Here is a 14,023-nt window from a genome sequence, read left to right on the forward strand (position 1 = left end):
AAACAAATGAAAGGGATTATGTTTATGACAATAAAATGTATTTTAAAAATGGTAGAAGTCTCTGATCTCTTGTATATTATCTGACATAGATATTATTGCAAATCAACTTGATTTTCTGAAACATCTTAAAATCCCTTCTTTTAACTACACCCTCATCAAGCTCCTTTTTAATGTGACGTTTGATAAATATTGCCATCATTTGCTCACAACAAATGTCAACTTGAGTCATTGACAAATCATTTCAATTCAATTGTATTTACTTTTATAGAGTACATTTGTAACCAGTTTTTGTAAAACACTGCTATTATACTTCTTCAAAAAAAGAATGATTTAGCATAAAAGCTAAAGGTTTATGATATAAAAGCTTTCCTGTGGATTTATTGAAAATGTGAAAGCAATGCTGTTCACATCGAAGCACTTTATTGGAATAGAAACATGTAGCCAGGCAGTAGCGAGCAGAGGGTTTCTAGTGATTGTTGACATCTGTTACATATCCATGCTGTTCCTGAGGTCGGGCTGCAGATGACTTGCAGGGATGAATAGCTGAGCGCTGAGTGGATGACTCATCTGGTGGAGTGATAAGACATCCCTCTGATTTCTCATTAACCGCCACCAGCCCCATCGGCTGACTCTACACTAGTCTTATTTTGACCAAATCCCCGCAGCGTATGTTAAGGTCACTGCAGAGGCGAGAAATCCCGACACTCTCTTTTCTGAAAAGCTGATGGTAATGTGTAATATTGATATAAATTTGTTCTCAGCGCAGATTAAATTTCTCGCACATGCTGTGGTTTGAACTGTAGCCCTTAAAGCCAAAATGCAGCTGCTCTGTTGGGCCTTTTCTGTGAATTATGACTCAACATTTTGCACCAATATGCAGAAATAAACTAGATAAAACACAGTGCAGAGGTAAAATCTTTACCAGAGTCTACAACTAACTTACAACGCCACATAGATGCTTCTATTCAGAACTACTGATAGGAACTGAACACTATGACCACATTACACCAATACTGGCTGCACTTACTTCCAGCTGAGTGCAGTATTTAAATCCATCATCAACAGCTGCATGAAAGTTTTTCACCAAAATATCTGTTTGAATGTCAAAATGTAATGAGTTGCTGCCATCTGACTGGTTAATTTCCTATTTTTTGTAAACCAGTAGCTGTACAGGTGTACCTAATAAATAAGCTAGTGTGTTGCCACTTTATCTTTTTAATATTAGAACTAGAATTGTGAATGAAATATTGCAAAATAACAGAAAATTCTAGCATTAAAGGCCAAAATAATTTCATGCTGATTCTCTTTAAACCACCAATAAATCAAACTGATCGTTCATCCCAAGCCGCAACAAACGCCGTCATCGGACAAAAGAGAAACTAATTTCTCACAATATCTTTATCAACGAATGGCCCTCTGTGCACTCAGTGTTTATGAATAAATTATAGTTGGACTCAGGGTTTTTACTGTTTTTGTGTGTGTTTTTTTTAATAGTGGTGCATAATAAAACTGGCAAATTCAGCAGTTGTAAAAACATGAAGTGGACTCTTCAGCTCTTTTTGAAATGCCAACCGTCACAGATTAAAATCCTCTTAATATGTTAAATCACCTCCAGAACTCGCATTTAGAAAGAAGTTCAGCAATTCTGCATTTCAAAGGTCCTTTTAGTTATAGGAATAATCACTCTGAAAGCATTTTCTGGTCTCAGTGGTTAGACTGACAAAAAATAATGCTATTAATGTACAGTTGGGATGTAATGGAAATATGGATTTCTATCACAACAAATGTTTAACAAGAAAAAGAATAATAACTTTATGATAAAAGATTTTTACACACAAGAAACATCACTCACCTGGCAATAGCTGCGTTTCCATTACAAATGAGTGAAAATCTTTGTAGATATTCCTCTAATGTTGAAAAATCAATTTTGATTTTGCAATTGCTGTGCTTCTGTTAAATAAGTGACAGTGGAAATCACACTTGAATGAGTTTGTTTACGTAATAAGTCATTAGTTGTCTTTTTCATCTTTTCCTCCAGCAGTAACATTCAGTTGTTGATCACGCGACTCGTGATGCGATAAAAGAGTTTCCATTGCAAGGGGGCACATAAATCCCTGTAAAGTACAGTCAAATTTATGTTTGCAAGGAAATAGCTGCAAAATTGTGATTAAACATTTCCGGTCCAATTGTTGCCACAAAAGCGACCAGCACAATTTTCCTCCACCTGAGGTGGTCAAACATTTGGAGACTCAATTCTGGAAACATGTTGTCAGTCTAAAGGACTCCCTCTGCATCCCTGTAGAGTCTTTCACTTCGCCCAGTTGGTTCCTACCCCATTATGGTTGTTGTATGGTTGACCTTTACATCCTCACCTCGGCTGGAGTCTTATTGATTTGCTCCTAAAGGGAAAGTTAAACCTGTTTTGAGTTTGCTCCCTTATTCCCCACAGAGTTTCTGGGAACCATCCAGGGTCTTTATGCGCAGGATTTCCTGCCCTAGCATCTCAGATCCATAAGTAGCACATATTGTGCCGGTGACTATAGTGTCCAAATGATAAAATTAGCTCCTACATACAACAATAATATGCATATTACTGTTCTTAGAGGGAAATACTTTCTTTCATTGACCTTTCTTTGCTGCCTTTTCATTGACCACATAATTCCACAAAATGGAATTCCGAAAATAAATTTGCTTAATCGAAACATGCCAACTCCAAAATTTTTGATAAAAAGTTTTTTGCGCTAGGATGAGGTGGTTTTTCAATTGTATCGAAATTTGTGTATTTTGCAACAGAAACACTTTTTTTGCATCACACAAGTCATGTGATCAACAACCAGATGTTACTACTGGTGGAAACAACAAACAAGACGACAGGAAGTGGTAGCTGGATGATGGTGTGGCATGTTAATGACATATCAACTCAACAAACATGTTTGTGTCATTTGAATTACATTTTTTATTTAATGGAAACACTGCAATTGCGAAATTGTGTTTTTGTTTTTTTTGCTTTAGTGGAATATCAACAAAGTTTTACACACATTTGTAATTGAAACAGAGTTACAGTATTCCTTTTTCCATTATGTGGGATATAAATATGCAGAAATTCCTCAACAGCTTTCTGTTCTACCTCCTCAGGGGCTCAAACCGATGGACCACAATGGACTCTCGGATCCTTACGTCAAACTGCACCTACTGCCTGGAGCCAGCAAGGTGAGTGTCATCACTGCTATTGACTGTATGTCGTCTATCATCCCAGTTCAAAACAAACAATCAGTGTTTGTTTTGAGAAACTTTGTGTTAAAGATGGATGCTTAGCAATCAGTCAGAGGTTCTTCTTTGTGTCCAGTCCGTTTTTGTTGTTCGGGGTGAAACACATTCTGTTTGGTTCTGATTGGCTGAATAAGTTTGGTATATGTCTCCTTAACCATTACCAGTATATACCTAACCCTAATCTACGCCATCATCAACCCGAACTTGTTTCACACAAAATCTCTAAATCCCTTGACCTTAAAACAAGGTTCACTGTTATGACCAGGCTCTCCTTCGTAAATGACCCGACTGTTCTCATAAGGTTAGTAAATATGCAGTCCCAGAAAAGGTCCTAAATAGGTCACAAAAATGTGTATACACACACTCTATAATACACAGATGAAGCTGGACGGACGGACGGATAGATGGCTGGATGAACAGGGAGAAAATGTCTTGGACATTCTAACTTCAAAAGTTGAAACAAAAGAAAAGATTTAACATTTAGCAGAAACCATTAAAGATTCTCTAAAATAAACTTTGTTTCTTCTGCCAGAAAAAATGTAAAACTGACTAAATCTGCTCGTGTAGACATAAACAGTCGAGATGACTCAGTGGTTGTTTTATTAGCGACAGCAAATTGTCTCACTTTTATTGCACCAGACAGCAGTCTTTGACGACTCTGTTAATCCTGACACAAAAGATCCTGAAAATGATTAAAATCGACAAGGCAGCTTATTGAAAGCCAAAGATGTCTGATTATCCGTCTACCTGACTCACATCTCCTCTTCCTCTCAAGCTTTTCTACGTCCCGCCATTGATTTGAGCTTTACAGTTATTTGTATCATGTGTAGAAAGTCAAATAACTACATGCGTAAGATCCTTATTCCTTATTGATGGGTTTCTATCCCACAAATATTACTGAATATTTTCAGCACATGGTGCAGTAATCATAAAAAACTGTATCAATAAGCATATATTTACAGGCATTCCTATAGATTACAAAATATATTTTTCTGAATAAAAGTCTCTTCTTCAGGAAAAATGCTCTTCTGCTTTCAGTAGATGTTTCACACACGTATCTGTAAGCAACTATAACTTTTTAAATATTTAACCTTTTAAGATATGAAAATCACAAAGTGCTTCACAACAAATCAATAGAGCAACCAGTTAAGACACAAACTGCAGTACTTTGTTTTCAACCTAAAGTGTATTTATGAAGGGGATGCTTTTGGGCAAAGGTAAAAACTTCATGTTCAATTATTCAGTCTTTGTCTTTCATCCTGAAATTTTCAAGTTGCAATCTGCAGTTCTGTCACCAGAACGGTGACTGACATGCTCCAAAGGTCTTATTTTCTATCTTTGATCAGTTTCTCAGGCATAAACATGGATGCTTCTCCATTGATTATGACACCATTTTGTCTTATCTGCCCTCATAATGAAGACGAATAAAATCCTCAAAATGAAGTAGCATAATTTCACATTGAAAACATAAAATTTGTCAGCGGGTGTGATGTTGTGCCATCACAAGCATAATCATGTGGGACTTTAAGTAGAACGGTGAAGTAAACATTCCAGGTGGGTCCGGTGTAATAAAGCAAAGCATTGTGGGACTGTTGGGTACAGCAGAGGATATGTGATGCTGTGGGGCCTGTTTTCCTACCAAGTTCCTAGAAAACTAAGTTCTTGACATCATTACATTCGTGCTGATTGTGCAGGAGGTTCTACTAATGCTTTTCAAGGATGTACAGTTATGTAATTGTACATCTGTTTGTAGCCATTTTCATGTGTCAGTGTAAATGTTGAGTTGGGGGGCATGGTCAGCAGCAGTTGATTTGGATTTAAAGTGACTGGTGGCCCTAAAACAACCCATCCTGAAACTGAGCAGACTAAAATCTCATTATCTAGAAATTATTTTGTGTAGGTAATGTAATGAACATGTTTATGGTATAATTCATAGAGCTATTTTAACCTGTTCAAGGAAGCATAATGGGTCACGTTTTAAGTCAAATTTCTGTCTGTGCACCACAGGTTTCAGCTGCAAACAAGGATAGAAGGACACTTTAAATAAGCGGAGACTGTTAGCTCTCTGCAAGCAGAGGGAAACACTCATCATGTCTGTCACCCTTTATTGTTGCCTACAGGACTTTGTGTCTCTGTGAGTTTTCCAGGCAGCATTCTGCTCAAAAGCAGCAAGCAGAACATAGTGTTTTTGTCGGCACATCTAATTTAAATAAACCCTGGGTTGCTCCATGTGTCCTGACACTGACGGGGGGCTTTGAGGTGTCACAGCTCATTTTCCAGAGGTGCACAAATGTAATAATTAGCAAGGGTGCACAGGTAGACGAGAAAATCAGGAATAATCTATTCAGAAAGAGTGTTTCAATGAAGCTATAGTGCAATTATTCCTCTACCAACAAGTCTGTCTTCTGCTGCTTTAAATCAAACAGATCCTCTGATTTAATCTCTTGGTGTTAAGGCGGAAATCTGCCAACTGTATACATCATCTGTGATGATCTCCCTTCTTGCGGGAAGGATTTCTGAGTTACAAGAGAGCAGATTGCTGCGTTTATTCACCACACATTTTAACAACGTCATCCTTCCAAAGAGAAAATGTATTTTTTTTGCAGTAATGCAACAATTTACCTGAGAAAAGCCCTCACCAGACTCATCTCTCCACTTTACAATTCTACATTCAACAGTTTGCATTGGACTTTGTGATTAAAGGCTTGGATTCTATAGAGAGCAAAGAGTGCCAAATGACAATAATTTGTGAAATAATTATTTACATGTTATTCATTGTTTAAAACTGGAAATAAATACAAAAATAATATCTTAAATATTGAATTAATTATATTTGACTGAATATAATAAAATATAGTGATTTCATGTTAAGAAATTTATTTTACATTCTTGCGCTGAAACAAATCATGACTGTCAGCACACGTTAGCAAATCTACCACAAATCCAGTGTTTTTCAAAGTGGAGGCCACGAGGGGGCGCTATGGAGGGCTCAGCAAGTTGAAGGGAAAATAAGAAAAACAATGCAAAAATTTAAAAAAAATTGTCTAATACACTGTTTAATCGTAAAATCAAATCGAATTTTCAAAGATTATTTCTCATTTGCACTTTTATCAAGATTTTTGCATTTCAACCTAGCATAGCAAACGCAAAATGGAAAAGTTTCTGACAAGAACTGACCATAGCTGTTTAAAATCAGAAAGTACGAGGTAGCTGTTATGCTAATCAAATGTAATAATTGTGGAGTAATGAATAAAATTGAGAAAAAAACATTCTCTCCAAATTTTGAAGATTTGCAAAGGGGGTTCCTTTGCCAGAAGCTAATGCTGCTTGTGGTACCCTACTCTAATCATTCCATCCTAAAAAAAAAGAAAAGAAAAAAAGAACAGTCTACGTTAATAACTGGACCTAAAAAATGAAATATGAATTACATATTTGGCTTTCCATACACCCAGCTCTTTGATGACATATTGTGTCGTTAAAGGCAGTGATTGATCCTCAGTCCTTTTGTTAGATTCTTCTGAATGAGGCTCAGTTTCTGGAAACATGCTGCCGTTTTACGTCAAGCAGCTTTCTGACAGCAATTTCATGTCCTTTTAGACTCATAGCAGCTGTAATCATTCAAACCAGAAATGCACAGTTAGAATGAGTCAAAGGTTAGCTTGAAACAAACAGTAATTATCCTCTATGAGCCACCACCACTCAGCCAAACACTGACTTAATATTGCATCTACTTTCTGGAAGCTCTGCTTTCTGCATGTATGAAGAGAAAAAATGAGAGGATCCTTTAGAAACGTCCTTGCTCTTACAAATGCACTAATAGTTTCTGCCATTTGCTGAAATGCTGAAGGTCAAGATGTACAGTTTTAGTCTGGCTCTCTGCTGCTGCTCTTCTTTCCTTTCCCCGCTGATAAAGTGGTGCATCTTCTGTGAGGCGGTGTCATGGCAACAGTGTCAGGACCCACAGCTTGGAAATTAACTTCCCAAGCTCGTATTAATGCTCCTTTTTACAGTTTCTGACATGAAAGCAATTATTGCCTTGATAGTTTGAAGGACAGGTGTTTTTATTTTCTCTCTCGTTTGTTTTTAATTTATTCTGGGGTGTTTCTGAGTATTTCTCTGTGTTCTGGTGGGTGTCACCACTAATGCCAACCAAGCTCCTTTCAGCTCAACACAAATAAATTTGAGTTGTCATGGATTCTTGGACCAGTAAGTCGAATAAACCTCTCCATGACGGCCTGTTGCAACTTGGATTTGTCTCCTGTCTCAGTATGAGGCCTCACGGGGGCCTTTGCACATTCTGCCGGCAAAACACGATGCTATCTCCTTCCTGTCAACGTTCCCTCAAAATAGTCATTAGGCTCGGTCAAAGAGCCTCATTAATGGCCAGATGTAGAGGTCATAAGTTCTGTTTGCGTCCTAATGAGAAGTGACGTTTCACGCTCTGCTGCGAAGCCAGATCACAGCTTCATCACTTTGAAAACCACAATGAAACACATTGAAATGCTTGTAATTATTCCAGATTAAGCTCTACTGACAGGTAACATTAAAGTTAGTGGTGGGACTCGATTGAAGTTTTTAATTGAGTTAATTGCACGGTCTGTAATTAATTAATCATATTTTAACCAAAAGCTACCAACAAAATAAGCAATATTTTCAATTTCAAAATTACCTTTGCTGCTAAAGTATTGAATTACTAGACATATGAGCTCAACATCAAACATATTGTTTTTTTGTTTATCTTTTATTTAGGTTATTAAGTCATCAGATTGCTGCAAAATGTTATTATACCCATTCAGCTTTGAAGTGTTGATCATTCATGGAACTTATTTGAACAAATCAATATTTAGAAATGTAGACTGTGGACTTTAGCATTGTTGATGTGATGCTGATCCATGTTTAGCGTTTAGATGCTATTTCAGGCTAGCTTCGCTGATAGGCTAGCTCCTTTTAACACGACGGTCTTTTCAGGCTTTGTTGTCTATCGCTGTTGTTTGTAAATGTTGAATGAGTGTCTGATTTACGGTGTACCAGAAACATGAATTACCAAGGTTCCAGCTGGAACTTTTGAATGTAACAAAAATACAAATAATTGTGTTAAAATGTTTAATGCATTGAAGTCTTTGTAATTAATTAATCAAAATGAAAATCTTAAAAGTTCTGACCTTAGCTAAAATACAAATTTAGCTAGGGCTCAAAAACCTTGATTTTTAGTGAAATCTCAGCTTTCAGCAACTATTCAAATAATGTCATGTGGAAACCTTTTTTATAAGTGCAAATGTGCATTTATTCATCTAGATGGGATCTGCATTTAGTAATAGGTACTGAATCCGTTCATCAATATGGTGAACGGTTGGCTCGTGCATGGTGAGTGCAGGTCAGAGGTCATACTCAGATGTTTGTTTTTTTTCTTTGATCAATTAAATTGCCTTCACAATGTATTTTGAGCACAAAGTTGAAAATGTCTGCACCTCTGCAACAGATGGATAAGTGTGTGAATTATGATTAGTCAAAATGACAGATGGCCTTCAGATATTTCCATCCTCGTTTAAAAAAAAATAAAAATGGAAAATATTTGCAACCATTGACATACTACCAAAAAAGTCAAGTTTTTATTTATTTTTATTTATAAAAACATCCTCCCACTACACAATTATGCTCAACTTTGTATTGGTTTCTCATAATAAATCCCATTAGAATGTGGATTTGAATGGCCTTGAATACTTTTACTAGGTCATGTGTAGTGCAGTTTCCTGGCTTGTAGAGCTCACTCTTTAAAACATTAACACCCAATAAAAGCCAGTATTGCCATAAAAAACTTAAAAAAATAAATAAAATAAAAAGCCATGGAGCAGACTGGCACTGTGTTTTTTCTACTTATAGGCTGTGATTCCAACAAATGAGAACATATTAACAGCACCCATGCAAACATAATTATATCAAGCCCAGGGTTTATTGGATTTAAATGAAAGTTGCTTTCAGGAGCCATTATGGTGTTTAAAAGTATCGGATTGTGTATTTGTGTTGCTCCTCAGTCATCCAGGAGGATCTCTCTTTAAAGTGCACCTGTACATCAGACCTCCCACACGTCTTTTTTTAGCTTCACCACTGCAGCACCCGTCTCAGATGTAAGGGGCTTTTAAAATTACAGCTAGTTAGAGCAGAGATCTCAAAGTCAAAGAGAAAGTACTGTAGTAATTGGCTAGAGAGCAGCGCCTTTTTAGCCTCCACTGCTGGAGCGATTATGACACCAGTTGTTCATTTGCAGCATCACCCTTCGCCTTTGAACTGCTGGTGGAGGTCCAAAACTGGCTTCTTGCTCCAGATATGAATTCATTTTTTACTTAACACCTTGCTGTCTTTCCGTGTTGATTGTGTTAAAGCTCTGAACCATCAATAGCTTCTTTGTTTGTTGTGCAAATTGAAGGAACAAGGCTTAGATATTTCCCTGCTGTAAAATACTTGATTTAGTTGATTGCAGTTCAGCCAACACTTGTTAATTGAAATCACCTGGGCTGAAGCAAGGAAACCTAAAACACACAGAGCATTGTGCTTCTAGGACCAGGGTTGGGCTTTACATGATGAATACATACAGACGATAAGCAGGAAACATTTTATTTTCTCAAATATCTTCATCAAATTCATCAGCAATCATATTTGAATACAGACTAAGATTAATCATTATTCCAGTATTCCAGTTTCATACTATTGATTTCAGTGTAAACTAACAGTTTTAATTGGAGTGAATCACAGGCTTTTCAATTAATCACTACCCAAAATTAATTTAAAAAATCATATCAAAACTTCACAACCGCCTTTTAGTTTGATTATAAAAGAGAAATGTTATCTACATATAATAGCATTAATTTCATTTAGGTAAATTCCACTGGCTTTTCATTTTGGACTTTGCCTGGGTTTTTGGAAGATAATCCATTCCCCCATTAGTTTTGAACACAGGCATTAATACTTTTGCAAGGCAGCAGTGAGATTATATTTGCATGCACGTTGCAAGACGTCACGCAAGGACCCTGTGGAACATTTTCCTGGAAGTTAAAAAAAGAAATATTGGCAGCATTTCAATGACTCTGGGGATGAGCTCTCCTTAGCTGTCAGGCGAACCAGTGTTCAATCATGAGCATTAAGTGGAGGATGTGATTTGTGTTTCAGGCGAATAAACTCAGAACCAAGACCCTGCACAACACACTCAACCCCGTCTGGAGCGAGACCCTGACCTACTACGGCATCACCGACGAGGATATGGTCCGCAAAACTCTCAGGTACGCTCAGCATCAAAATGACGATGGTGATAAATATCAAAGAAAAGGCAAAACTACAGAATTATTTGCAAAAAACAAGAAAACAGATGGAGTTAGTGGGGAAAAATGTGGAAGTTGAGAAGGGACGTAAGGGGTGAGAAATGATCAGAAATTGCAGTAAGGAAGGAAGAAAATTCAAGTAAATCACAAGAATTAAATTAGGAAGGAAGAGATGAGAATGAAGAAAAGAGACTGAAAGGAAAGAATCAGATTAAACCAAGTCAGAAGGAAGAGAGGTAAAGTGGCATAATTAAAGAAAATCACAGGAACTGGGGAGATAATAAAAAAGCATAAATGCAGGAAGTCTAAGAAGAACAAAGGTTTTAAAAAGTAAAAAAAAAAGAGCTAAAGAAAACAGATGGAGGCAGGAAAGCCTAGAATAAAATGTTTTTATGTTTCTTCTACAGATTTTCTTCTTGCCCCTGAGAATAAATAACAGTTGTACAGTGTTTACTTAACAACTGCCTGTTAGGTCCATAAATGGACAAAGTTCCTGTTTACCCAGTTGGTTTCTGCAAGATCCAAACCAAAATAAGCAGAATATTTTTACTTTCATACTCAAGTGGGAGGTTTAAATGTTTTTTAGTATTATTATTATTATTATCATTGTCTTTCTTTTCAGTAACGACACATAAGAAAAAACTTGAAGCCAAAACCATTTAACTCCCTGTGAACATTATGGCACATTTATGTAATTTAAGTGTTATTTCACCTCCACTGGCTCCCTTCTTTGCACCAAAGTGTTAACAGCGTGCAATCAAGTGGTGGAGGAAGGTTATGCAACCATATGCAGAGTTTTTGTTTTAGATGGAGCGAATACAGATAAGTATGTCGGTAGTTTGCCTAAATATATCTCTTCTGTTGGACACATAAAATCCTGCGATATTCTGACCCGAGTTGGGTCACATAGTGAGACAAACATGCAGCTAATAATTACAACATGAAAATGAAAACTGTTATCCCCATAAAGCAGGTTAACTCACATCACTTCACTAGTTAAAGACCAGTTTCCCTACCTTCACAATGCTCCAAAATAATGGAAAATCTATTTATTGTCAGGCTGTATAGAAAAAAACCGCATCTTAATGGAGAGTCAGATCAACATCCACGGCAGTAATAGAATGAATGGAAAATATAATGGAAAATAAAAGTATAAAATATGTAGTGGGGCTTGAAAAATGCCTTTCATTGAATAAATCATAAAATAAATAGTTTAAAATCACAATTAAAAACATCCGAATGCTTAAATATTACATGTGGCGTCCCACAGGGTTCAGTACTGAGCTCCAAGCTTTAAATGACACATAGAGTGAAGAGTAAGCAGTTTTTGCAGATGATCCAACCGTGTTTTGTCCTGGGAAAGCTTTAAAGCAGCTCTTGGAAGTTGTCAGAAAAGGAATCAATAAGCTTACAGATTGAAAATAAATTATAAATAGATGTAATATCCATTAATTTGTTTGCTCATGATTGATTTGAGAACGAGCAGTAAAAACAACAAAAATATCCAGTAGTGTGGACATGCGCACACATACATATACATATATATATATTAGGGTTGCAACTAGCAATTAAATTAGTGATTAATTACTCTATTTGATTATTTTGACAATAAATTGGATAATCAGATTTAAAAAATTGTAAATTCTGCTTATATTTAATTTAAACACTTGTTTATTTTATATAATATTAGAAATACATTACAACCCCTGTGTTCAGTTTTAGATCCGTTAAACTTTTCAATTAATTAGTTATTAATACATATTTATTTATGTCTTTTTTGTTCCATCTGAAGAAGTTAGCGTTTGACAGAGACAGGCTGTTGCATTTGGGCAGCCGATGTAGTTTCTGACCCTCAGTGATTGACTGCTGCTCTTATTGGCGCCCTGCAAACACATTAGTGTGTGTTACTGGTGATTTTGTGTCGCACAGCATCAGAATCAGCTGAAATGTTGCCGCTCCGAATCACAACAGCGATCTGAAGCATCAGCATGCGTGAGGCGTGATCTGGTCAGCCATTCCAGTGGACTGCACTCCGCATTCCCAAATAACACAACTCATTTATTCCTGCAAATTGAAACATGATTTCAACACGACCCCTTCCCGCTATTATCAGTGCTATTATTGATATTGAATGTCTGATTGCACAACATCCAACGCAACCTGTGGCCTTATTACATTATGCCATCGGGCGTACAAAGGCAGCATGTTTTTTTCTTTATACGGCTGCTCATTATGCAGAGAAAAGCACTTGAAACAAACAGTATTCATCTACACGAGCCTGAGTGTGAACCATGTCATGTCAGGGCAGAGAGCGCTTACACAGGGACCGCTCTCTGCATTTACTGGAGGCACACTGTAGATCCGCTGAGAGCTCCGATTATTGGTTTCCATTATAACTTTAATGAAATGCTGAAGAGGAATATAGATCCCAGGCTGAAAAGTGAAACCAGAAGCTCACTGTTCATCTTTTACCGCTGAGTGATTTCTACCTGAATTCAAACTTTCATACTTTTAGCAACCAGAGTCTCTGATTGTGTTGTGTTGATCAGTAGTTCTTTAGGATGAAGTTCTTTTCACTGATTTTCTCTTCAGTTCTTAGAACATAGTCACTGATAGTTTCAGTAGCTTGGCAAATCAGCTGATCAAGTCGGTGCATTTAGGCATCTGGACGTGGTGAAGAAGTTCAAACTCAGAATCTGACATTTTAGATTGGATTTAAGAGACTTTGAATGTGGTTTTGTTGGTGCGCTAATAGAGCAACTTTTTTGTTCATCACTTTAGCACGTTTTGCTAACTTTGAAAGCTCACTTAGCTTCCTCCTCAATTAACTTTTCCTTTTAAATTCTAAAAGGGCTAATTCCCTTGGCTGTTTTGTCAACAAAGTTCAACAACTGTGTTGAAATTTTTGGTTATTGTTAGACATTTACATTCATGCTCTTACTTTGAAGTCTGTTCATGCAGCAGTTCCATTTCCTCTCCTCACATTCTCTTTTTTTAATAAACTTTGAGGAAGTGGCGACAAATAAACCAATGAGATACACCAAAAAATACAACATGAACATTCAAACATGGCTTTTAATTAAAACCTCTTACACCCTAAGGGGTATAAATAAATTTCCGCCTGACAAAAACACACAAAAGTAAATCACTTATAGCCTCACAGCTATTAGATYTAATAAGAAACTTTTGGTACCTCTGTAAAGGTAAGATGTCATAGAATGGTTTTCTGGTGTCAGCACCATTGTAGCTTTGACCCTGCCTGAAATATTAGGGACAAAATACAAAATATTTTGCATTTTTTTAACCTCGCCAAAATTTTCTTTGAAATAAACATTGAAAACACTACCAAAATAGTATTTGTAACACAAAAAAGTAGTACAGACTTTTAAATCTAAATGTTGTGTAAAAGTATACCAAATTTGGACTCAATCAGATGAATC

The 14,023-nt window shown here is 36.6% G+C and overlaps 1 protein-coding gene across 2 annotated transcripts in view; it reads left to right on the forward strand.

Annotated features, from left to right (window-relative positions):
* doc2b (double C2-like domains, beta) overlaps positions 1–14,023 on the forward strand; it is a 112,035-nt gene that overhangs the window by 74,249 nt on the left and 23,763 nt on the right. For both annotated transcript variants that reach the window (XM_008428512.2, XM_008428516.2), the window contains 2 exons: positions 3,136–3,210; positions 10,435–10,544. In XM_008428512.2, the coding sequence (XP_008426734.1) occupies positions 3,136–3,210; positions 10,435–10,544 (185 nt within the window). The remainder of the gene's footprint in view (positions 1–3,135; positions 3,211–10,434; positions 10,545–14,023) is intronic.

Source organism: Poecilia reticulata, linkage group LG14, assembly GCF_000633615.1.
Source record: "Poecilia reticulata strain Guanapo linkage group LG14, Guppy_female_1.0+MT, whole genome shotgun sequence".
NCBI lineage: Eukaryota > Metazoa > Chordata > Actinopteri > Cyprinodontiformes > Poeciliidae > Poecilia > Poecilia reticulata.